The sequence below is a fragment of the Scomber japonicus genome, chromosome 24 (genome assembly GCF_027409825.1).
Source record: "Scomber japonicus isolate fScoJap1 chromosome 24, fScoJap1.pri, whole genome shotgun sequence".
NCBI lineage: Eukaryota > Metazoa > Chordata > Actinopteri > Scombriformes > Scombridae > Scomber > Scomber japonicus.
In genome coordinates, this window is record NC_070601.1 from 5,161,441 (window position 1) to 5,187,296 (window position 25,856).

The 25,856-nt window shown below is 39.9% G+C and overlaps 1 protein-coding gene across 1 annotated transcript; it reads right to left on the reverse strand.

Moving 5' to 3' along the window:
• Nucleotides 1–1,185: 1,185 nt before the first annotated feature.
• On the reverse strand, nucleotides 1,186–25,724 carry atp7b (ATPase copper transporting beta). Its single transcript, XM_053314504.1, has 21 exons — nucleotides 25,524–25,724; nucleotides 18,439–19,210; nucleotides 14,431–14,676; nucleotides 13,633–13,796; nucleotides 13,379–13,540; nucleotides 13,233–13,306; nucleotides 12,344–12,527; nucleotides 12,026–12,259; nucleotides 10,793–10,884; nucleotides 10,170–10,297; nucleotides 9,525–9,679; nucleotides 8,959–9,093; nucleotides 8,679–8,873; nucleotides 7,333–7,515; nucleotides 7,031–7,214; nucleotides 6,133–6,273; nucleotides 5,891–6,033; nucleotides 5,601–5,804; nucleotides 4,748–4,865; nucleotides 4,370–4,472; nucleotides 1,186–3,732 (listed from the first exon to the last, which is right to left on the reverse strand). Exons 1-21 carry the CDS (start codon nucleotides 25,638–25,640, stop codon nucleotides 3,471–3,473), a joined length of 3,996 nt encoding a protein of 1,331 aa, XP_053170479.1. The 5' UTR covers nucleotides 25,641–25,724; the 3' UTR covers nucleotides 1,186–3,470.
• Nucleotides 25,725–25,856: the final 132 nt, after the last annotated feature.

Genomic DNA, 25,856 nt, shown 5'->3' on the forward strand with positions numbered 1-25,856 from the left:
TTGTTTTGTTCCCTTCAAAAAAGTGAATACTGTATATCTGCAGTGGGAGGTTTCCGAGCTCCTGGCAGTGTGTCATGTGTGCAAATGTTTAGAAAAGCTGATGTTACTGTGCCCTTTTCCACAGATCGCCTGTCCTCCTCTGGGTGACTTCCATTAGGATAAAATAAAGTACGAAACACATCTTATATTTTAGGATTAGTTTAACTTTAGCCTTTAAAACAACAACAACAACAACAACAATAAAAACAAAAACCCTGTATGACAACACATATGGATTAAATAAGTGCACACACACATACACACACACACAGCTTGAAAATGAGTGACGATGTTTTCCAGCATGAAGAGGAGCAGCAGACTGCATCCTGGCTCAGATTGAACTGCAGACCTTTATGTGCATGCCATGTGAGAAAAAATCTGAATCAAGATATAAAATCTAAAAGAAACTAAGACAAAACGGTCTTTAAAACCTACTGTAATAGGAGTTATATGATTTTAGACAAGCAAACAGCTCAGATCTAAACTTGACTTGATCCTCTTTGACTTTTCGTGGGATTTGCATTCTCATGCTGAACAGACTTTTTTTTTTGGAGGTCTTCAAAGTCAAGGGCGTGGATCAGAGATTTTTTGACAAATGTATTTCCTCCCCCTCTGTAAGATATCCTCAAAACTAACTAAATAAATAAATAAAGCTAACACCTTCTCATTGTCTGTCAGAGGGGATACTGAAGGTCTTTGCATGGTTCTAAGATTGTCGGACTGTGTCTGTGAGTATGGCTGCAGGCTGCTTGAATGTGTCAGCCTTAAACTAGGCACAATTACAGATGCATAGCTGAGCAAGCAAAGAACTCCCCACGGTGCTGTGTGCCTGTGTAATGCTGTAAAATACATTCTGACACCCTATTAAGCTTAAGTTTAAATGCGTTTGCACAGCGACTAAAAAATATACGGCAATAAAAGATGACAGAATAAAAAAAAAGGTGATAACACCGTGAGAGTAGATGCAGTCGATAAGCAGCAGCTGATTAGATTAAATGTAAAGAGGTGCTACAGGATGTAAAATCTGTCCCTGTCAGAATACAACAACCAATCATAAACAGTATTTGTGGAGCAAATTCACTACTTACCCCCCACACACTTTATTTGTGTGGGGGGAGGGAGGTTATTTGTGTGGGGGGAGGGAGGGAGGGAGGTTAATTGTATGTTTTAATGTTTCTCAAATTACATGTTTTTCTGTTTTATATAAAGCACATTGAGTTGCCATTGTGTATGAAATGCACTATATAAATAAAACTGCCTTGCCTTGCCTTGCCTTGCCTTGCCTGAATGAAATGATGATTGTGGCAACAGAACAGAAAGATCACGTCTGCAGAATATCAGTCATCCGTCATCCACGTCACAGGATATCTGGAAATCACAAGACTTTTGAGCCTTTTTCAAAAGGAAAGATGGCAAAATTCTTGACTTACCAATTATTAAATGTGAATATTTTCAGATTGTATTTGGGTTGTTTGACAGTTTGGGACATTTTAGGTTATATCTTTGGCTTCGGGAAACAACCCAACCCCTAATTAAGAAAATAATCATTAGTGGCAGCCTTTGTTCTGATTTACTGATATTACTCTTTGACTCCCACTACCCGCTTCAATACAAGTTTGTAGATTAGTAGAATATGTCACCACATAACTGAGTAATACACAAAAGGAAAGCTCTAAAAACCTGTGGCTACCCCAAACTTTTGAGCTTTTGTCAAAACAGCATCAACAACATCATATTCACAGGCACATCCCACACTGGAACAGAAGCTTATCTACCATAAAGACAGAAGCAATATAATATACTCCAGTACCAACACAGGAGGAATTCACAGACCTATACAACTAGCTGACAAAACAGTTGCATGACTCGACACAAAAAGGCTGAAGGGGTCAGTGTGTGTCAAACTAAATACTTCACAGCTCCTTTTGTGTCTTTTAAAAAATAACAGACGAGGACAGAGAGGACAAACAGTTTGAATAGGCGGCCTATAACATCACTTACATGCCGTCTAATGTGACAAAATCCATGTTTCTGCTGTCTGAAGTCAATTATACAGGCAAATATTAAGATACATTTGGCTTGTCTTAGCAGAAAAAGCACAGGTGTCATTAATAACAATTAATGAAGCCTGCAGTTCGTTACCGTTATTGATCACACCTGTGCTTCTCCTGCCATGACATGCCTGAATGTGAGACAATATTTCTATCCATAAAGACTATATTTATATCTATGCACTTATCATTCAGCTCAACACAATGAAGAACTGTCTCTTTCTGTGCAGGGATGAGGTAATTTGATTAATCTGCTGCATTAATTATCCTCGGGCACAGCTCAAAATACACCGGGAAAGAAAAGTCCAGAAGATCTGAGACTCAGCTTCGTCTTCTTCACTTCTGTATTTAACATGAACACCTCAGTAGCTTTGCTTGGAAGGGGGAAAAAAATCTAAGCAATAAAGAATCTTAAACACAGCAAGATAAAAAAAAAAGTGTCTCTCTTATCGAGCCAAGGACGGGCAAATTTCCAATCAGGGCACAAAATCAGGAAGGTCGGATGAAACAGGCGGGAGGAGAATCAAGATGTAAACACAGCATGTTGATTATTTTGTTGATTTTTCCATGAATTATTTATGACGTTAGACTTTGACAGTTTAGCCTCAAGCCAACACTCATCCAAACCGACATCTTTACTTAAAGGGAAACTTTCTTAGTTCTCAACCTGGAGCCTATTTCCCCATCTTTTTGTGTCTAAGAGACTAATGGGGACATCAATTTTTTAAATTGGTCCTGTATTGAGCGAGAGTGCTGCAGCCAGCAGCCACAATGTAATCCAATGGGCCAATAGCGCTCTGTCAAAGTACAAAAAGTCCTTGTATTTGCCGCTGACAGGCTCAGATTATTATTATAAGTGTCTGACAATGTTATGGAAAGGACCCTACAGAGAAATAAAAGCCTTTTTCTGCTCAGTGTGTTCAATACTGTACCAATTCTTCAAAAGTTGTTGTCCCCAGTAGTCACTTAGACACAAAATGATGGGAACACAGGGTCCAGGTTGATAAATATCAATTTAAAAGTGCATTTGGACAGAAGTTTCTCAAGAGAAGCAGACCTATTTGACATTGCAAGTTTGATTTACAGTGTGTGACTTCTGTCAGCAGGTATGAAAAAGGAAAAAATAAACAAATAATAGTAATATCTTGGTCGAAACTTCACTTAGCAGCTTGATTTTTAGACATTCCCCAGAGGAAAGTGACAGATCATGGTGACTGAACTAAAGGTAAAAGTGCAGTAAGTGTAAAAATAAAAGAGCACTTTTAAGTTTCAGCTTTGTCTATTTACATAAATACATAGAAATATTACACAAAGAGCCTCAGTTCTTAACATGAGAACCAGGCAGAATCTGTGTGATGTCTCTGTTCCCTTTTCCATTCATTATACATTAAGATCTGCAGTCTGGTGGTCCAGGAGGGAGTAGCGGTCCTGCTCCTGGACAGGTTTAATGGATGCTCCCTGGCTGGACAAGGCGGGCGGTGCCGCTGCGTTGCTCTGGCTCAGCTCCCGAGGTCTGGTGGGGAGAGCAGGACTCCGCCGCCGGCCGTCGAGCCCCAGATGTGTGCTGATCTGAGACGATCGGAGGCTCCTCATTTGGCCTCTCGCACGCACCTCATACAGCTCCACTGAGGTCTTCTTAAACCTGGAGGAAACAGAAGTGATATTCAACTTGATGAGAAATATTATGGAACTTAATTAAGAGTCTCAGGAAAAAAAAGAGACCACTGCAGCTGCAAAAGAGAAATTACAGATACATTTACACTGAATGAGATGAAAAGAAGAAAGAATGTATTTGCATGTATAGATTTATTAGCTGGTCTTCTTTAGAAATCATGCACACAGGATTCATTTTGAGCTATAAACATACCAACTTGCAAATATTAACTATTGTTATTATTTCTTGTTTAAAGAGTAACTTAACAGCAGCTTAAAATAGTATTTGCTGACCTCCAGTGGTTCTCTAAAGCTCGATACAGTGATGTAGAAGTGTAGTTCAGGGTTTGTCAGTATGCTATGAAATCACTGTCATTGTGCCTTTAATATTTTATAATATATATTAAGCTTTTAACTCAATTACTGTCTGCTCTGTATGTTGATGTTGACCTTTCACATTTTAAGAGATCATATTTTCTATTTATGTTCAATTTGAAATGCATTAATCAATAAAAGGAATTTCATTTGGCAATTAAGTTAATGACTTACAATATTAACTAAGACAGATAATGACAGATCAGATATCATTGATTACTTTTAAATAGTGTAACTTCACGAAGACTCACGTTCTCAGCAGTAAAGAAGACAGGACCACTGAAACCGACGAGACAGCCATCGCAGCTGAGCCCATCCAGGGCTGCAGCACGAGGCCGAACGGCATGAACACACCTGCAATCAGCGGAGGAGAGGATGGCATGATGGGAGGAAGAGCTTTCATGTTCAATCACTTAAAGGTTGAGTCAGAAGCGTTCAAAGATTAGATTAGAATCTGATTAGAAGACTTTATTGTCATTGTACAATCGCACAACGACATTTTGTTGGCACTTCAGTCAATCAGAGAGCTTCTGTTAGTTTGTTGTTTTAGCAGCCAAGTGATTTTTATAAGAAGTAGAAGTACAGTAGTAATAATTTTGACAGGAGATGGTGTAAAAATCAGTCCTCACCTGCAGCGATGGGTATTCCTACAAGGTTGTAGATGAGAGCGAAGAAAAAGTTGATCCTTATCCTCCGCACTGTCTTCTTGGACAGCTCAATACTGGCCACCACATCCAGGAGGTCATTCTGGAGGAAAAGACAGTTTTTGATATTTTTCTGTGATTTATATAATCTTATAATGTCAGATGCCAAAGTTTTGTTACTTGAGGTGAACGCTTGTTAAAATGCCGCCCTCAAGTCAAAAGCCTAAATGCTCAGTTTTCAAAGTCTCTTCTTATTCAGCACAGAGCAGACGCCAGGTTGTTCTCATATTCCCACAACCAGCTGTCTGTTGTTTGTGATGCCCACTCACATATTTCAGATCAGATTCAGGCTCAAACATCAACAGATGTATTTGAGAAGTTTATATTTTGAGTAAAGAAGGAGAAAAAGAAAGAAAATAAACCCCAGTTTTTCTTCAGGAAGATGAGGAAGTTCCAGGTCCAAACATCAGTCCTGCAGGAGGTCTATAGATCCTTTGTGGGATCCATACTGACTTTCAATATCGTGATGAGCGCTATCAACCTGAACCGCCTCAACTGGATTGTAAAGATCAGCAGTAAGATCATCGGGCGTAAAAAAGGCCTCACAAACAGCCAAAGACACCACACACACACCCTTCCACTAAAACAGCCTGTTTCAGACAGAGGCTGAACTGGGCTGCATAAAGAGCCAGTATAAGATAAATAAGGAGTTTCTTATGTAAGTCATGTAAAGATAGTCCAGTTGAGCCCTGGAATATAACTACAGAGCTGAAAATGGGCACGATATAAGATTTTATAGTATCTTTGGACAGACTGTCAGCCAGAATGTGCCACATACTCTGATGAGGACGATATCCGCTGCTTCAATAGCCACATCTGTGCCCGTGCCGATGGCGATGCCGACGTCAGCCCGGGCTAGGGCGGGCGAGTCGTTGACCCCGTCTCCCACCATGGTCACTCTCAGGCCTTTTTCCTGCAGCTCCTGCACTTTTGCAACCTTATGTGAGGGCAGCACCTCTGCAAACACTTTCCTGATCCCCACCTGAAATAAAACAACATTTTATTTCATTTATTTGACTTCTTTTTTTTCCAAGTATTCCTAAAATTCTTCTAATGCGTGTGGTTTACCTGTGCTGCTATGGCTTTGGCTGTGCGTCTGTTGTCTCCTGTTATCATGACAACCTCGATGCCCATGCTGTTGAGTGTGTGCACCGCTAACGCCGACTCTGCTTTCACTGTGTCTGCGATGGCTAGCATGGCGCACAAAACACCTGCACAGACACATGACTGAAGCTGTAGAACTAGAAAACACTGCAGATAAGAGATAACAGTAAATGTCAGTGTTGTTTGTTTGTAGGGATTATCCTCACCATCTATAGCAACCAGGATAGAAGTCTGCCCTTTTGTCTCGTGGCTGGACATGGCAGCATCAACGTCTGCTCCGATGTGATGGCCGTTCCTCCTCATCCACTCTCGATTCCCAATCAGGACAGAGTAAGATAAGTTCTCACCTGGAAGAAAACAAACGAAGAAGTGAATTCACAAATAAAAAGACATTTAAAGGTAATAGAAATAGAAATACCTAACATAATCACATAAGAAGAGATAATAAATGACTAGCAAACAGAAGTTTTGTGTCTATAAAATAATTTACTAGCAGAAGTCTGGAAATCTTTTAAAAACAAAATTGTCAGTATTGCACAATGAAAAGCACAGGAAATATGTTTATTAATATAAAATATTTTAAATTAGAATAGAATAAAAATAATTAATTTGGCAATAAAATATATAGCAAGATATGTAAAAGTAGCACTAAAGAAATTTAAAAAGGAGAAACTGCATTACTGTTTTTAATATATTTTCACATTTTTACATATATGAAAATTAAATGTAATCAGGAAAAATAAATGTAGTAATGTGTAATAAATGTAGTGTAGTGAGGACATTTTTTTCTCATACTAATAGACCTTTATCATGTTGTAACAGTGTGGGGATTGAACTCATGACCTTGGTGTTATTAGCACATATTTTATCTACACTTGGAAGCTGATAAGAGGATTTTTTAAAATAATATTTGGCCAACACATTAAAGAAACACCTGAATACATGGGTAGAGAAACATAACATCACTTTCTCTTTCATCTGTGTGTTTATGTATTCTCCACAGTAAAGATAAAAGCAGCTGATGTGTGAAATAATTCAATATTCAATGCACACAACAAAAAGTCAAACTGTTCTTCCAGCCAGAGAACCTGAAAGGAGTCAGACCTGTAGACGGGGCCTCGGCAGGAGACAGCAGGCTGCTTTCGTCTGTGGTTGCTCCCGGCAACAGGATGCAGTCTTCACTCTGCTGCTGCAGCAGATGTTCCACGTTGGACACCCGGCAGCTGATCCCGCAGCCCGGCACCGCCTGGAAGTCCTGGCAGTAGCCCAGCACCTCAGAGCCCAGCTCCTAGAGACACACGATCAAATGTTAGAGCCATGATCTCTTGAATAGAAGATGTCAGAAAGAGCCATGAACACACAAACAGAGGCATCCTATATTAAATTCTCTCTGTTCCCTCTCTCACCTCTTTGCAGTGTTTGGCGACCGCCATCCCCAGAGGGTGCTCGCTGCTGGCCTCCGCTGTGCCGACCACCGCCAGGATCTTTCTCAGGGGCATACGAGCCATTTCCCATAACACCAACACACGCGTCACCCGAGGGACGCCGTTGGTAATCGTACCGGTCTTATCAAACATCACAACACCGATCTGAGGGATGAGAAAAAATATGCAAGTTTTCTTTTTGATCATTTTGTGCGATAATTGGATTTTGTTCTGTGTTTCTGGCACCAAAGGAAAAAGTCACAGGTCATAAAGCCTCATTTCTGACCTAAGAATGATGGAGAAAATCAAGATCTATCTCCTGGTTATTAACATCAATTTGCATCTTAAAAGGCATTTTTGGGATCGCTAATATAGTATGTCTAAACTTTGCCCAGAATGATACAAGCTTTGTGAGGCATTTAAATGCAACATTAACTCAGACTATGCAACTCTCTCTGGACTATGCTAAGTCACAGCATTTGGAAATATTCCATTTAAAAGTTAGTTTCGCCCCAGGCAAACATTTTATCATTCTAGGCAGACAGTAGATATCTGTGAGATCGCAAAAAAAAAAAAAACACCTTTGAAGATACAATCCACTGCTGGATTACAGGTTTAAAAAAAATAACATTTTCATTTCACCCCCAACTGGAACACTGAGGTCACTAAAACAAAGAGATGTCTTCCTCTTTGCAGGATAAAGACGTTCTCAAACAACAAAACAAATATATGAATGGAAGCAATCACACAGCAGTAATGGAGCAGTAACCTCTGACGCCACATGGTGTCACTAGTTAAATTGATTAGATGGAGATGAGTTATTAAATTGGAGACGGCTATGATACTTGCAGATAAACACATCACTTACATCCTCATACCAGGACACACTGTAGGAGCTTTGTTTTTCTAAGTGATGAGTCTACATCGATCCACGAATGACAGATTCATGAATAAAGTATAAAGTATGCTGCTGAGCTGTTTCGCTTTGTTAAAACAACACTGCTGCGCTTGTTCGGCTGCTGGAGTTTCATTCGTATCATTATTGCACAATTGAGTGTTCAGAGCAGCTAAATGAAAGGTTACAGATATTTAAAGTCATATTTAAAAACTAAATTGTGTCCAATTAGAAAGTTATGTCTGAGTGTGCACAGTATGAGCATATTGTGTTGAATCAATTTGGCAATAACAGAACAGTTGAAATGCTGATTTTATAACCAAAGACGAGTAATGAACCCTGTGATATTTCTTTAAAAGGCTGATTTGCCTCCTCTCACTACTTTTTCCAGTCTAAATATGAAATTGATGAGAGAGTATATAAAGTGTATTGCCTTGTGGGCCATCTCCAGCGGCTCGCCTCCTTTGATGAGGATCCCGTTCTGAGCTCCGACCCCTGTTCCCACCATGACAGCTGTCGGGGTCGCCAGCCCCAGAGAGCAGGGGCAGGCGATGGACAGAACAGTGATGGACGCCTGGAAGGCAAAGCGGACGATGACTTCCGCCTTGGAGATGTTGGTGTTATAACCCTTTGAGGAAGAATAGATTTATTACAGTGATGACTACAGAACAGCAGCTTTTGATGCATATGAAATCTCTGGCGTGAGCTCCTACCGGGAAGTTGTCCTTCACGATGTTAAAGTTGACAAAGCCGATCGCCAGCCATGCCAACAGAGTTAGCAGAGAGACGATAACTATGAAGGGCACAAAGTATCCGCTGAGCCTGTCTGCAAACTGCTGGATGGGAGCCTGAGAAACCAGAATACAGAGGAGAGTAACTCAGCGTTTATGTCTGAAAGCTTTATGAAATCAAACGTCTATATTTCAGCTGTTTGAATCTGTTTTCTGTATATTTCAGTTTTTGTGTTTTTAACCCTTGTGTCGTCTAATTTTTCTTTCCTCCTTTCCTTCCTTCCGTCTGTACTTGTCCCATCTTCCCTCCTTCTTTCCTTCCCTCCTTCCTCCCTAATTTCCTTCCTTCCCTCCTTTCCTTCCTTATTCCTTCCTCCTTTCCTTCTTTCCTCCCTCCCTTCCTCCTTCTCTCTTTCTTTCCTCTGTCCTTCTTTCCTACCTTCCTTCTTTCCTTTCCTCCCTTCTTTCTTCCCTCCTGGGTGGTCGTTTAAGGCAACGACCACCTTTAAAGTGTTTATATCTGAGTACATAAGGTATATTATCTTTACCTTCGAGGTCTGGGCTTCTTCTACCAGTTTGACTATTTGGGACAGGGTGGTGTCTGCTCCCACATGCGTCGCCTCCACCAGCAGAGCCCCGTGAGCGTTGATGGTGCCAGCGATCACCAGGCTGCCCACCTTCTTACTGACCGGCATCGGCTCACCTGACAGAGACACGGGCGGAAACACAGACCATGAAGAATAATAAACTCAAAGTCTTTTTTTTTTATTCATTTAACAGAATGAACAAAGGTTAGATCATGGCCTTTGGCTGTTTTATCACTGCATAATTGTTATAGCTATAAAATCATAATTTATATCCTAAATGGGTTGGAACCCAATGAAGCAGGTTAATAGCATCTTTTAAGCATACTGATGATATCTAATAGGGAGTATATATATCTCATCTACATCCAGTGGACTACTCCAAATTTGGGTTTCCCAGGGTGCAGCGTGTGAATATAATATTTCTTTTGACATCTGTGATTTTACTGCAGTGCTGTGTTGACACATTTCCATAATTTGTAGCACCAGTAAATGTGAGATATTGTTATTACCACCAGGAAGCTGATGTCAACACTCTGTCAAAGTTGGTAGATTGTAATGACTGTAAATCCCACATGCCGTGAATGTGACATCAAGGTGCACTCCTACCTGTGATCAAGGACTCATCTGCCATGGAGCTTCCCTCAATCACTTTCCCATCGACGGGGAACTTTCCTCCTGGGGCGACTCTCACAATGTCGCTCCTCTGCACCAGCTCCACCACCACCTGCTCCTCACTGAAGCATAAGAGGACATTTACAGTCACATAATGGTGCAATTACGCCTTTCTTTTGAGACTTTTCAAATGTCAAATCAGCTTTTGGGTCTTTTCTAAAATTAATACACTATAAGTTGAATGCATGTTTATATAGTTTTGAATGAGGCCCAGTTTGATCTCAATTAACTCATTGCACAGTAACCTATAAATAATACATAATACATACATATATTACAGCTTTACTATAATAAATCTTCTATTTACTTAAGAAAAATGAGTGCAATTCCACCAATATTGTGTCTTTCTTTCAGATTATTTTTGCACAGAAGCTGCTGATTGATAACATATTTTACAATGATCAATATATAGGTTTAAATATGACAACAATATATTCTGGTCAGGGTGCAAAAAACTCTGAAGCGGGCCATATGCTTTATTTCTTCTCTCTGTTGTATTATGATCTGTTGCATCTGTTTTTAGAGGAATTAAGGCTGATATGTTGAGTGTGTCTCACCTGATGATGGAGTGGTCAGGTCCCAAAGTTACCACAGTGGCATCTGTGGCTTGAAGTGACATTAACTTGGCCAGAGCCTCTGAGGTTTTACTCTAAAAACATAGAAACATATTTAAAACATAGTCTGGGTTAAATGAGGAGGACAGTCTGATTGCTTACTTGGCATATTGTCTTATTTGGAACAAGAGTGGAAAATCAGTGTGTATATAAACATAGGCAATGACAAACTGATCTTCAAATACTCATAACTAGTTTGAATGTTTAAATGTTACATCATATTTATCAAATTCAGATAAGTGAGTGCCTCATGATGCATAAAACAACCCATATTTAATCATAATTTCTGCTAACAGTAAAATCTTCCCACTGTTTTTGTGCATAGTCAGATCTGTTCACAACAAGGTCATAATAAAATGTCACGATAAAAATATAATGTGGTCTCATGATTGTGTTATTACACCAGCTGACCTACAGTTAATCATTAGCTACAACCACTCCTATCACACAGCTATAATAACACTGCAGGTCAAATTCAAAATGACCCGTGATGACTCAACAAAACGCTGCAATAAAAGTCTGAACGCTCGACTCATGCAGGCATCTGAAACCAAGTTCAGATTTTGCTATGATGAATAAGAAATTAATACCAAAAGGCAGCATTTTATTGTGTCAGTTGAGGCATGAATATTATTAAGATTTATCCTATTAGAGCGTAACATATAATTATTAATAAATGTGTTAATTAGTGAGCTTTAGAGGTGCTTGTAGGTGGATTTTGTAAGCTGATTGAGTCTATCTGGGCTATTAGTAGCATCATATTTACTTTACAAACATCAAATTCAGTGTGAAATTACTGGTGGTGGTCTGAAGTATTTTACTCCTTTCAGCAATTCTTTATGACTTTTAACTATTGACTCCTTTTCCGTCAGTTAACTCCTTTCCTGTTCACCAAAACTTTCTAAATAAAATACATCCGTTTAACAGGAAATGTCAAAATAAAATACCCAAAATAATACATTACGGTTAATAAAGCATGTATGAATTATTATGTGCATTTAAAATTTTGCAATATTGTGTCATTTTGCTGCTATGGATACGCTCTAATTTGATTCAAATTCCCCTGATGTAACTTATAGTTTGGTTCACCATATTAATCAAACAGCAACAGCATGGCAGGTAGTGACACATGGGGAGTATTTAGAAAGTATTCAAGCATTGTTATTATTTTTTTACCTTTGCGATGTGCTCCAGCCATCGTCCGAGAGCGATGAACACAAAGAGCATAGGCGGAGTGTCGAAGAACGTGACGGGGCTCTGGCTGGCTCGCTCTGCCATGGCGACAATAAGGACCACGCAGGAGTAGACGTAGGCGATGGAGGTGGCTAACACGATCAGCACGTCCATGTTGGCCGTGCGGTGCTTCAACGAACGATACGCCTGGATGTAGAAGTATCGGCCTCCGAAGATCTGGAGGGTAAGAAGCACAGAAGTAATGTGAATTCATCTAAAAAGAAAAACTCCCAGTGACAGAAGTGTTGTGTGGTCATGTACCTGAACCGGTGTGCAGAGCAAGAAGAAGGCCAGATTTAAGAGGGAGAGACCGGGCAGCAGGTTCTGCTCCTCTGGCATGGAGCCTCCGTGTTCCTGATGCTGACTGTCCATCACCATCATGTAGATCATGAGACCCATGACAGGCACGCCGAAGACAAGGCTGAACAGGAACGAGTTCTTCCACCTGCAACGGCAACAGAAATGTGTCAAATTACAGAAGCAAGACGAGAGAACACATATAAGACTTTGGGAACTACATTTAAAAGAAGTAGTTGAGGCCTTGACTATTACGAATTCAGAACATGAGATATTCTTTATGAATGAAGGGTCCATCAGTCAGCTTTGAAAGGCTCACGTTAGCTCAGTTAAACCTGCAGGAGCTGCTGAAGGCTTGTGTAACATGATTTTTCTTCCATGGAGGAATAAATGCATGAGAACGAGTTCGAAGCATCTGATTCTTCCAACTTCCAACTCTTTCCTGTGTGTAAATGCCAGTGGAAACGATTGTGGGGCTTTACTGGAAACTTTTCACTTTTACAAGAGATAAAATACTTTAAGAATACTTCAGCACTCTCCTCTGCTTTAGTTATACCTCAAGCCAAGTTTACCCAAAAGAAAAGTGTGAAAATGTGTTTTATGTATCTTCAAAAAGCTGCTGGGAAAAGGGGGCAATTTAATTAAGCATTTTTCTTAGGAACTTCTCCTTTTCTGGGTGATACATGGGATAAGGCCCACACTGACAGCTCCAGTTTGTTCCATAAGAGTCATTATAGTCTAGTCTCCTTTGCCAGGTATAGTGGGATCAAAGCCCATCTGGGGCGATTTACAACTGGATGTCAATAGACTGTAACCATTTTTTGGGGGTCAACAATAACGACTAGATACTTGCTGTCGAATCTCTTCCGTGTGATCCAGGTTGTTTTTGAAGCCCTCTTTCACCAGACTGGCTTCGAAGCCGAGGCTCTGGAAGGAGAAACAAAATCAGCAAATAGTGGATGTTTCAGATGGAGTTTTTAGAAAGTAAGTGATCTTTACCTGAATGATCTTGATAATATCTCGAGCTCCGATCACTTCCGGGTCAAACTGGATCTGTGCTTTTTTGGTTGCCAAGGCGACTGATGCCCTGAGGATCCCTTTGGTTGTGGTGAGCTTGGACTCAATGTTGTGGACACATGACGCACATGTCATGCCCGTTATCTGCAAGAGACCATTGGAGGACATTCATGACATCATTCACCAACACAGAAGAAGAGAGTTTATTATATTTTTATTGTTCATTGAGGACTTACAGTAAGATCTAGTTTCCCATTTGTTACTTCGTTGTCCTCAATCAGTTTGGCGCCAAAACCTAAGTCTTCTATGAGCTGCGTCACAGCTACAGCATCCATTAGATCTGAATCATACTTCACCTCCGCCTTTCCAGCCATGAGTGACACCAACACTGAGATAATTCCTGGAAGCCAAAACAATTGTGTTGCTTAACCCTCGTGTCGTCCTGGTGATCAAATTGACCCCGTCTAATTCTTCTTTCCTCCCTTCCTTCCTTCCATCTGTACTTCCCCCATCTTCCCTCCTTTCCTTCCTTCTTCCTTCTTTCCTTTCTTTTCCTCCCTCCCTTCCTTCCTCCCTACTTTCCTTCCTTCCCTCCTTTCCTTCCTTATTCCTTCCTCCCTTCCTTCTTTCCTCCCTCCCTCCCTCCCTCCCTCTCTCTTTCTTTCCTCTGTCCTTCTTCCTTCCCTCCTTCCTTCCTAATTCCTTCCTCCCTTCCTTCTTTCCTCCCTCCCTCCCTCCCTCCCTCTCTCTTTCTTTCCTCTGTCCTTCTTCCTTCCCTCCTTTCCTTCCTTCCCTCCTTTCCTTCCTTCCCTCCTTTCCTTCCTTATTCCTTCCTCCCTCCCTCCTTACTCCTTTCCTTCCTTCATCTCTCCTTTCCTTCCTTCTTTCCTTTCCTTTCCTCCCCTTCTCCCTTCTTTCCTTCCTTCTTTCCTCCCTCCCTTCCTTCCTTCCTTGACTCGAGGACAACAGGAGGGTTAAACTTGTGCAGCCCTGATAGGAAATAGGAAAAGACCAGTTGTGTAATCAATGCTCACCCTTGTGTTTGAGCAGGTTCCTCTCGATGTTCGCCACACATGAAGCACAGGTCATTCCCGTTACGCAAACGAAGCATTTTTGTACTTTAATCTCAGGCGAGTTGGAAAGATAGCTTTCAGAGGCCGCCTGTGATCCAGTGCCGTTGCTTACTCCCGCCTTACTGGGTGATTGTGAGGCAGAGGGGTCAGAAGGTCCAGAGATGACAGGCCTGGACTTTTCATTTTCACTCTTTGGAGATGCAGGCTCTGAAGAGAAGAAGGAACAAAGTCAATGGCTGCATGAAGAGAAGTCAACTATGCTTAAACTGAGAACAACTGAGAGAGTTGTACATGATGCAATTCAACAACAGTACAAACTCTAGCGTCCAAAATCAACACATCTCTGAAACAGCTTTAATAACAACTGAACTATAGAGACTAGATTGTGTATTCTGCAGTCTTTATTCCCAGTCCTGACTCTTTACTAAACCAAAAACCAAATAATCATATCTCCTGAGGGTTTCTGCATGGATCACCAAGTTTAAATTTAAGATTTCTGAGACCTTTTTAATAGCATGCAAAATTCAATTTATCACTTATTCTATTATTGGCCAAAGCATGAAAGGAAAGAAGGATGGAAAACAATTTGGCTTGATATTATTAATCATGACATCACCTTTTTCAGTTCTGCCTAGCAGGGTATAATAGTGATTCCTAATGATATAATTAATTAAGTTAATGAAACCTGAACCAGGATGAGTTGAATAAAACAGGGGGATGGATTGATGAGCTTTCTTGTAGTTCTGACGCAGGTCTGACGGAGCTGAATGAAACTCTACAAAAAGGACTGAAAAGCTGAAAAGTAGCACAAACTACTACATACAGTTTATAGAAGTTTAGCATCACCTGACAGCCTGCAATTACATACAAGAACTAAAATTATTGCCTAGGACAAGTAAGAGAAAATATTAAAAACTTTTGCAAGTCAAATCAAAGACTTTATAATACCTTCTAATGCCTTTCTTTTTAGGTCTGTAGCCCTGCTGTTGTCATTATCCCTGAATGTCTTGTTCTGAATATAACACAGCTAGTTATTGGCGGGCCCATGAGTTGTGTTTACTGCCACAGAAAATCTAGAAATCCCTCCTTCAAGTATATCTTGCCTAATATGTCACAATTAGGGAGGACCAGAGCATTTAATCCAACTGCCTTTTCAAATCCAAGCAGACACAAATTAGCTAAGCTTGAGCCGTAAGAAGTTTTTAGACAATATGTGTAATGGAAAAATCAATTAACACAATATATGCCAAGATAAAGTTACGTGATTGTAAAAAAAAGATTTAGTTTGCAGTTACACTTTAAAGGTTTTTGTAATGAGCACCTGGCATAGATTTTATACAAAGCACATTGTTGGAGATTTAACTTTTGTTCTCAGTTTAAGGTATGAATTAAACATAAGTACAGACCAGCAGTGGTCCAAAAAGCTGCACTGCTTTCTGCTTTGAAGCTGAAAAATTCAACTGAGCTACCTAAAAAAAAAAAGAAAAAAAGAAAAAGAAAACATGAAGGAATCTGCTCATAATCTGCCTGAGTTAATTCCACGTCTTGGCAAGCTGTTTTTGTCATTAAATCCAACAAGAAAGCCGCGGCCGGTAGTAAGAGCCCTCCGTGTCGCACTGGAGGGCATACTTGTCTGGTTTCCACGGTAACCGGTGGAAACTGAGGTGAGGTGAATATGAGGCGTCCTGTTTGGCTTTGTGGCCCAAAAGCACTTAATGGAAGTCTTTCTTTTTTTTTTTTTTTGCTCATAATGTATGGAGTTACCAGGAGACTAAACTAGAGTCTGTGGAAGCACATACACACAACTCAGTTCTTCAGGAAGCATCTTAACATGCCATTTGCAAGAATGCATGGGTGGGAAGGAAGACATTGCTTGGATGACAAGAATATATGCGGTTCATAGACGTCGAACAATGGTTTCTTTTCTGCCTCGAGCTGCTAAACCAGTTCAATGCTACTTGTGTTCCAAAACATACTCGTAATCTGGGAAAGATGAGGAACTGAAGAGCTCAGGAGTTTCACACAGTTCATGCTGATAGATTTTATTACACTTTATGTACTTTTGTATTGTATGTTGCAATTTTCCTTGTCACTAATTTAAAAAAAACATGACTGCACTCTGATAAATTCTCCACTTAACACTCCAGCGATTGTGCTACAGTCCCTAAACTACCATGTGGACGTTTAGCTGTAAATTGTACACAGACATACAGTATCACACCTTTTAATGGAAAACAGTTGCATAGCCAATTGATATGGAGAAACATTAGCATCAATTTTGAGTTTCTGGTGACCTGATTAATCTAAATCTGATATTCACTCTCTATTTTTTGGCTCTAAACGCTCAAAATCACTGGCAAACTTTACCTGCTCTCTGCTTTTTTCAGGACATAGAAAATCCTCTTCTTGGAATAATAATAATAATGATAGTCCTTAAAAACAACATCTGATATTTATTCCCCTAATCTATAAATATCAGAATATTTTAAATTTAAAAAGTTGTACAGTTGTCTCCTTTTTCATTGTAGAAGTTCATGTGTCTAAATGGAGGCTTCGAGTTCCCACATCAGATTTGTGTAAGGAATTTAAATGTAAAAATCCCGACTATAGCAGCTTTAAAAGTTACTCTCTTAACTCATCTTCCTGGACCTGTTACACTGTGTAAAAGTTGTATTTGTGCCACAGAGATCCTGCAAAACACACACAATCTCATCTCCTCACCTCTATCTCCCATCAGCTGCCAGCTCACCCCTTTCTTACCTCACAGTATCACCATATCCTGTTTGATTTACAGCATCATATCATCAATGTGAAGTTTAACTACATGTGAAGTAGGCCTGCACGATATCAGCAAAATGTGCGATGTGCGATCACACTGTTCAATATTGCGATGACGATATGACTTGCGATAAATAAGAAAATATTTAAAGTTTGCATACAGTTCCTGTCTCTTTCAGATTTTCAGCTTTAAAAGATTCCCTGCTTTTAGGTACTCTAAAACACTGAATAGCTGATTGTAATTACCGCAAATTCCGGACTACAGAGCGCACCTGATTAAAAGCCGCATGCTCTAATTTTAGAAAGAAAATCAATTTTGTACTTGTACAAGCCGCACCGGATTTTAAGCCTCAGGTGTCCCACGTTGTAATATGAGATATTAGCTATGGTTGGTCTGGCGATGCCTGACAGCCATCACGCATTTATTGTGTATTATTTTATCATTATTAAGGCAAAAGAACTCAATTTATGTCCATGGACATTGTAATGAATAGGATATATGCTTAATATTAGTTTGCATACAGCGTGCTGCATGGACTTCAATACATCTGCTGCACCGCTGCTATCACAATTATCAAATGCTAAGTTTCTACAGTCTGTGACTGTGACCCTCATAAAAGTAATATTTTACAAATCTGCATTATATAAACTAACGAAATTCGTTAAAGTAAGTAATTTGGCGACTTCTAAGTCATTAAACTAAGTCTTACTTTTACTGGAGTAATCTACCTCGTTGGCACCTGTCATTGTACGTCTTGCTTTGAATTAAAACCTACTGAGCGAACTCTCCCGTTCTCTCCTATGAACGAGTCGGACGACAACGTGTATCAACCATGAAGCAAAGTGAAAAAATAATAAAGTACGTAACAGCCGCATCATATGATTTTCTTCGAGTATTTTCCATGTTGATGAGAGTCAGTACAAATGACTGATTTACAATAATAAAGCGGGCTTGATTTATCACACAATTTCATTGGACCTCTGTGAACTACTCATCAATTTTATTGGTCTACTGTTACAAGGCAAAATGTTTTGGACGCCACGAAAAAAAAAAAAAAGTGTGCGTGGCCAATTTATCGCATTACAGACCAGCTTTTGCGATGGGTTCATCGCGAACGTTCACATCGCGATGACGATGAAAATTCGATTAATCGTGCAGGCCTAATGTGAAGGTTTCTCATCTTCGCCTACCTTGGAGTGATGCTTCGAAGCCCATGTCCTCGATAGCTGCCCTGAGCTGTTCCGGCTCCGTGAGTCCGAGGTCAAAGGTTATCGTTCCCTTTTCCTCCTCCAGTGACACAACGATGGATAGCACCCCTGTCATCTGAGAGATCTTCCCTTCTATGGACTGCACACAAGAGTTGCAAGTCATCCCTACAATCCAAATGGTTATAGTCTGGATTGACACATTCAGTGCGTCCCTCTCCCAGCGGTTTATAACTTCTCCGGATGGATCATCGGTTAATAAAGCTGCATCAAATCCCATATCCTCAATCTTGTCTCTGAGCTCCTGTTGTGTGACTAGAAGCGGCTGATATATAATCAGAGTCGCACCGTCTTTAAGAGACACCTGAATGTGTGACACCCCCGATACAGGGCTGATCTGTCCCTCGATGGATTGCACACAGGACTGGCAGTGCATGCCGTCCACCCTGATCTGCACCGCTGACTCCACATTGTATCCAATGCTCTGGAGCTCCAGGGCAATCTCTTTGGTTGTGATAAGCGAGGTTGCGTAGTCCACTTTGGCCAACGTGCTGGGTAAAGACAAGTGGACGGCGAGTACTCCGCTCAGGTTGGAGATTCGGCTCTTGGTAGATTCGACCTGGTGCTCGGAGGTGAGACCCAGGAGTTTGAAGGTTGCTCTGGAGGCAGTTTTGGGTGGAGGGTATAGCTCACTTTGGCTCCCATACTCATAGGCCAAGTTGTCAAGGCCTTGTTTCTCAATGTCAGAGCCATTCTCCTGGAAAAATAAAAGACAAAGGAAGTCATTTAAACATTTCCCCCTCATGTAAACCTCATAATTCTTTCATATTCTTACCTCTGATATCATGTGTGGAGTACAAAATGTCTAAAAACACGTCTTTGCTGTTTGATTCACAAGGATCAACAACACAACAACAAGAAGTACTAATGTCTTAGATGACTAAAAATGTTGCTGACACCTTTTATCTGCACAAGAGATAAATTATAACTTCTAGCTATTGGCTCACAAACACAGACAACACAGACCTCAAAAACACTTTCAATTTCCTGTTCTATCTGTGTAAGCATGCTGGATTTTGTTTGCTCTTTCCCCCCACGAATACAGGAAATGGCAAAGGTATGAGAAGATGCTGCCCCTTTCTCTGAGGCCCTAGCTCTCTGGGATCCAACCACTCCACAATCCCCACTTGACCCCCCATACCTCCCTGATTTGTCCCTTTTTTTTCTCCTCTCCAACGCTCCACCTTAAATCTAATCTGAGCTGTAGCAACTCATAGCTCACACAAGTTACTCAGGGACTCAAGGACTCAGGGACTTTGCTACCATTGAGTCTGTCAGGAAAATTTAGAGCTCCTGCTGCTTTATGTTGGGTCCTTTGACATTTCGATATAAACATAGATACAGTGTATGATCTTAGAGAATGATGTGTTTAATTGATACTTAATTAACTAAGCCCTTTTCTTTGCTGCAATACAATAAGACAGTCACCTGCTTTTAACTTATGTATGGAAATGATTAGATAGTCATATGGTTAGTCTTTTTTTTTTTTTTTTTTTTACTCCAATCATATAAATAAACACGTCTTATCTACAAAAGTCCCATGCAGAGTTTATGACCTCAATATTTGTCTAAATGCCTGACTCTCAAAAAGCTCTAACGTCTACAAGCCTGAATGTTACTGAGGTGTTACGATGTCAAGAGATAATCTCCGTGGGTAAAGAAAAGTTTCAAACTCACAGCTGTTTTTTTTTTTTTGCTTATCGCTTCTCAATCTGCAAAAGAGCTACAAATAATAGATCACATATCTCCTCCATCTAAGCTGGGCTGCTGCAGTTGCATCAGGTCTTGGTAAATTTAACTTAGTAACACACTCTCACACGGTGTCATCTAACTTGGGGTGGGGGCGTCCCTTTGACCCCATCGGAGAGAAAAGTCTAGCATTGCCAGTTTTTTGGAACCACATGACCGGCCCTTTACATAAGCCTCCCAACGTGACTCTGCTTAAAAGTCACCGACACTTTCCAGAACTGAGAGGGAGAGTCAGCCCCCGAGATAAAGCAGAGAACGGTGCTCTGTGTGGAGGGTTGTTTTTGCAGGCTATGACCTTTATCTAAACGTATGCCACTTCTTTTCAAAATGGCACATGTCACTTTCAATGCTCTCTATGTTTGAAATGTAGAGTTCAAGGTAAGTGACAGGCTTAGACACACTGATATGCATCTGTGAGTGGATGTGTGGTGTAACATAAAAAACAGTAAAGAAGAATACTTTTTTGATTTGGCTATTTAACCCTCGTGTCGTCCTCCCAGGTCAAATTGACCCTGTCTAATTCTTCTTTCTTCCTTTCCTCCTTTCCTTCCTTCCTTCCGTCTGTACTTCCCCCATCTTCCGTCCTTCTTTCCTTCCCTCCTTCCTCCCTCCTTTCCTTCCTTCTCTTCTCCCTCCCTTCCTTCCTCCCTCCTTTCCTTCCTTCCCTCCTCCCTCCTTTCCTTCCTTCTTTCCTTTCCTCCCTCCCTCCTTTTCTCTTTCTTTCCTACCTTCCTTCCTTCCCTCCTTCCTCCCTCCATCCTTTCCTTTCTTCTTCCCTTTCCTCCCTCCTTCCTTCCTTCCCTTTCCTCCCTTCCTCCCTCCTTTCCTTCCTTCTTCCTTCCTTCCCTTCTTCCTTCCTCCATCCTTTCCTTCCTTCTTCCCTTTCCTCCCTTCCTCCCTCCTTTCCCCTTTCCTTCCTTCTTTCCTTTCCTTCTTCCTTCCTTCCTCCCTCCCTCCCTTCGTCCCTCCTTCTTCCTTCCTCCCTCCCTCCTTTCCTTCCTTCTTTCCTTTCCTTTCCTTTTCTCCCTTCCTCCCTTCTTCCTTCCTTCCCTTCATCCTTCCTCCATCCTTTCCTTCCTTCTTCCCTTTCCTCCCTCCTTTCCTTCCTTCTTTCCTTTCCTTCTTCCTTCCTTCCTCCCTCCCTCCCTCCCTTCGTCCCTCCTTCCTTCCTCCCTCCCTCCCTCCTTTCCTTTCCTTTCCTCTCTTCCTTCTTTCCTTTCCTCCCTCCCTTCCTTCCTCCCTCCTTTCCTTCCTCAACTCGAGGACAACAGGAGGGTTAAGCGTCCTGCACCTTTCACCTTTCCAGCCCATGTTACAAGACAGTAAACTATAATAACCAGGATGGATACATGACAGATCATTATGAACAGTTACACATATAATCTAAAACAAAAAGTGGCTCTTTGTGCACTAAATCCTGTTGTTGTCAAAGTAATGATGATTGCATTGAATTAAACCAATTATTTGAAAAATATAAATCCAAAAAAAGTAGATATTTGAATTCCAAATGAACCAAAATGGTGCTCAAACCTTCTCTAGTGTAAAATATTTATTTTACTTTACTACTACTTTACTTTTAACTTGCATTTTTCTCCTCTAAATCTCACTAAAACAACAATCTTCATATTAAAAAGTCAACATATATATAAAACAAATCAGGATTCTTATCAACCTATTGTGTGACGTGATGTGCTGTTTCATTAACTGCTGAACAATGACGTGTTATGACTTGTGACCTAGTTGCTAGAAGAAGATTCTGTGTGTCTATCTGTAATATTCACACACACTCCCTCTTAAAAAAATCCTGTTTGAAACAATATTAGTTACAAAAGATGTTTGGATGAGAGCTGTTAACTTTGAAGTGATGCTTATGACGTATGTTTAACCAGCCTGGAGAACAAAAGGTTCCAGGTTGTACATGTGTAAGTCTGTGTAACATTTGTATATTGCTGAATTAAAGAGACGCTGACTTCAAAAGACCTCATTGAATGGTAACTATTATTCCAATAGTCGCTATTCAAATGGAAATTAAATTAAATTCATCCTAAAAAAAAACACATTAACTTTGCTCTCCAGTAAAACCTTTCTATCTGCCTTCCTCATCAGGCTTCTTAACAGGTTTTAAGCGGCTAGGATCATATTTAGCACAATAAGGATAATTCTTGAATCCATGAGAGATCTAGGGCTTACAATGATTGGAGCAGCCCAATAATGTGCCACATATTACATTACAGTGTCCTTTAGTTATTACGCCATCAGTTACATACATTTAGATAAAATAATGGCCAGAAACACTTAAATCTCACTTCCATCCACTTCTTTGTTATGGGCCTTAAACCATTAGAGCCACTGGTGCTGCCACTTAACAGGAAATGGTACCAGTCTTAAAAGAAGAGGAATACCTTAGTAGCTATGTACAGATGTCTGGACAGAGCTTGACCCCATGTGACCCTTTTGTTTTACACTGAAAGGCAAACACTGTAATGTTGGCTGAGTCCTTTTCAAATGAATAACACACCGAGGTAACATGAACACTTCCCAGAAAGATCAAATCTCTAGATAATCCACTGATACATATTTCCAATGTCTCTGCAACATTGCATGGTGGTATTATTATCATCATGTGGCAGTGTAGTTATTATATAGTGTGTTTATCTACCACAGCCTTTAAATGGAAAGAGGAATTATGACTTATACAGAGATGTAGGCTCATCGTGAAGGATTAATTTGATTCATAATTTCCTACTCAACAGCTCTGTTTATCTAAATCACAAGGCACTTATTGTATTGAGGCCCAATCTTGGGCTTGGGGCCAATTAGAGGAACCTAGACAGGTGCAGCTTTGCTCCGTAGAGCATTCATTAGACTTTTTAAAAGTTTAAATATTTGCAGTAACAGCATTTAAAATGATCATTTGAATGTTAAACACTGAGGTTTACAGGAATAATAGCACATTGAGGTGATATATGGTCAGATAACCCTAACCCTAACCCTATATTTAGAATAGTAAATGCATTTACATATCTCAAAATAACGACGATGTATTGTTATTTCCATAGCAGGATGCAACAATAAGGGCTTCATCTACTTAATCAACATTAAATCACACAATTAAAGAGATTTTTGCAACTAAATTTAAGTTAATGTACTATTTCTGTTACTACTATACACATCTGGGTTACTTCCTGCCCATTTTTCAACATATACATATATTGTGTTAATCATCATTACTCTTATTTTCAGTGGATATAATATAATACGCTGCCTACCTGCATCCTGAGTACTTGCTGTCACGCCTTGCTGTCTGAACTTTTCTTTTGGCAGCTGCATGCAGAATGAATATTTCCTTCCATGCGTGGTGTTTATCATTGAGGATAAGAAACAGAAATGAACCATTGGGCCGCTGCTGCACCAATCCAATCCGTCCATTTAAATAATCTACCTATTAACAACAGGCCTGGCATTGTTGATTGGCTTTATGAAAAGGATGCAAGGTAGAGGTGAGATTTGAAGCCTGTTTGGTTGATTTAAAGTTTTTAATTTATGTCCTTTTGAAGATCAGATGTTACTGTAGCGAAGTTTTAACTCTCACTCCTTCACTTTTCAGCAAAAATGCAAATTCAGCAAAGTTTAAAGCACAAAAAAAAACAAAAAGCTGCAGCAGTTAGTCGATTATTCAATAGTCACCAACTATTGTGACTATCAATTAATCATTTAGAGTCATTTACAACTTATTTTCTTGTTCCAGCTTTGCAAAAGTGATTATTTGCTGGTTTCTTTTGTCTTCTGTGAAAGAAAACTGACTATATTTGGGTTGTGGACTGTTGGTCGGGACAAAAACAAGATATTTTAGGTTGCGTCTTGGGTTTTAGGAAACAATAAAGAACATTTTTCACGATTTTCTGACCAAATTAAATCATTAGTTATATCCCTAAGTTTGTTCAAGCTCAATTAAGATCCATGTGACTTCTCATTTGGGGTAGAAAGACATTTAGGATAAGGAAGATGACTTTTAATCCTTTACAAATAAGTAAATAATACTCTGAAAATGAATAAAATAACTGTCATTGCTCATTTTTTCTATAAACTTACTTTTAAAACTTAGATTATTTCCACTCTGCGACCTCCATGTAGAAAATTACAATAAATGATGCAAAGTCACTCCACGCTTTGTTAGATGTGTAACATTAAAACCTTCAGTTAGATTCAATGCTTGCATAATATTACATTACATCTACTCAGCAGATGCTTTTGTCCCAACAGGCATTCAACCTCCACAGCAATAAGCTACAGAGAGTGTTACACATTCATTCACTGGAACTTCATGATGATAAATCCTGCTGGGTGCAAATCAAGTGATCTGACCTGTTGCATGCAGACTTTTATGAGAAGGAATTAAAGTTGAGTTTTATCTCTTTACAGGCGACTGCTAACACACTGCACATGTCTATTAGTACTGGTCAGCTAAGCCACAGTGAGTCTGGATTTGAATCATTTTAGAGGCATAAAAAGGAGAAGAAAGCACAGCAGCTAGGCGAGAATCCTTGGCTTCCTACTTTTTATTTATTTGTTTTTATTCTAATTTTTGTTTTTAAATTGAGCTCTTATTGTTTTTTATTTATTATTATATTGTGTGTGATTACATTGTATTTTAATAACTGTGCAGTACTTTGGTTCAACTGAGGTTGTTTTTAAATGTGCTTTATAAATATTACTTGACTTGACAAAAATTGGTGAAATTAGAGTTTAATATAGCAGGAACTTGTTTTTAAGTCCTGATCAGGGTTATTATCATCAACTAAAACTAAAACTGGCAGTGAGAAAAAATAATTTAGAAGAGTTTCCTAAATGAACAATGACTTGCAGATACAATCAGCTTAGTTTTAGTTTTCTTTTCATTTTCTTCCTCCATTTTTACTCTATTCTGTTCAGTTTTACTACATGAATAACCACAAGCACAGCAAATATTCCCCTCAGTGTCAGACTGTCAGACATTATCTCATCCTTTACAGCTTCTCACTAATCAAGACTTTCTTCGTAATACCTGAAAACTAAAAAAAATAAGACTAAAACTAAATAAAAACTACATAATCACTTGTTAAACTAACTAAAACTAAACTTTAAACACTAAATAAATACTAATGAACATGTCAAATCTATAATAACCCAGGTCCTGACGTGGGTTTGATTTCAGGTCAGGACTCAACATGTCAAAGTGTTAACAGTGTTGAAGCAGCAGCTGCAGATGATGAAGGCCTTACCTGATGTCTGCTGCAGGTGTAGTCCGGTTTACAGCCACACTCCACCATACAAATCTGCTCCCCGATACTCTTGGAGACATATTTGGACAGACTTTTGGGCGACTTCGGTGAAAACATGTCCGATCTCCTCTGATGGCGTTTGGCTTATCTCCACCTACTATCAAAAGTCGGAGGGGCAAAAGTCCGCAGTGGGAGAGCGCAGCGTGCTGTTCCTGGAGATAAGTGGAGCGCACTCTGGATCATTTCTTTTCCTTTTTTTTTTTGCTCTCATGCTGGAGGTTTTTGATCACAGGGAGGGGGAAGAGGGAGGTGGGGGGCTTTGGGGGGGTAAAG

Excerpts from the sequence above, each read along its gene's own strand:
- atp7b (XM_053314504.1), bottom strand. The coding sequence starts at position 25,640 with ATGTTTTCACCGAAGTCGCCCAAAAGTCTGTCCAAATATGTCTCCAAG. Across the intron at positions 6,034-6,132 it reads TATCCTGGTTGCTATAGATG|GTGTTTTGTGCGCCATGCTA; the intron begins GTGAGGATAATC and ends GTGTCTGTGCAG. Across the intron at positions 4,866-5,600 it reads CGGATATCGTCCTCATCAGA|AATGACCTCCTGGATGTGGT; the intron begins GTATGTGGCACA and ends CTTTTCCTCCAG.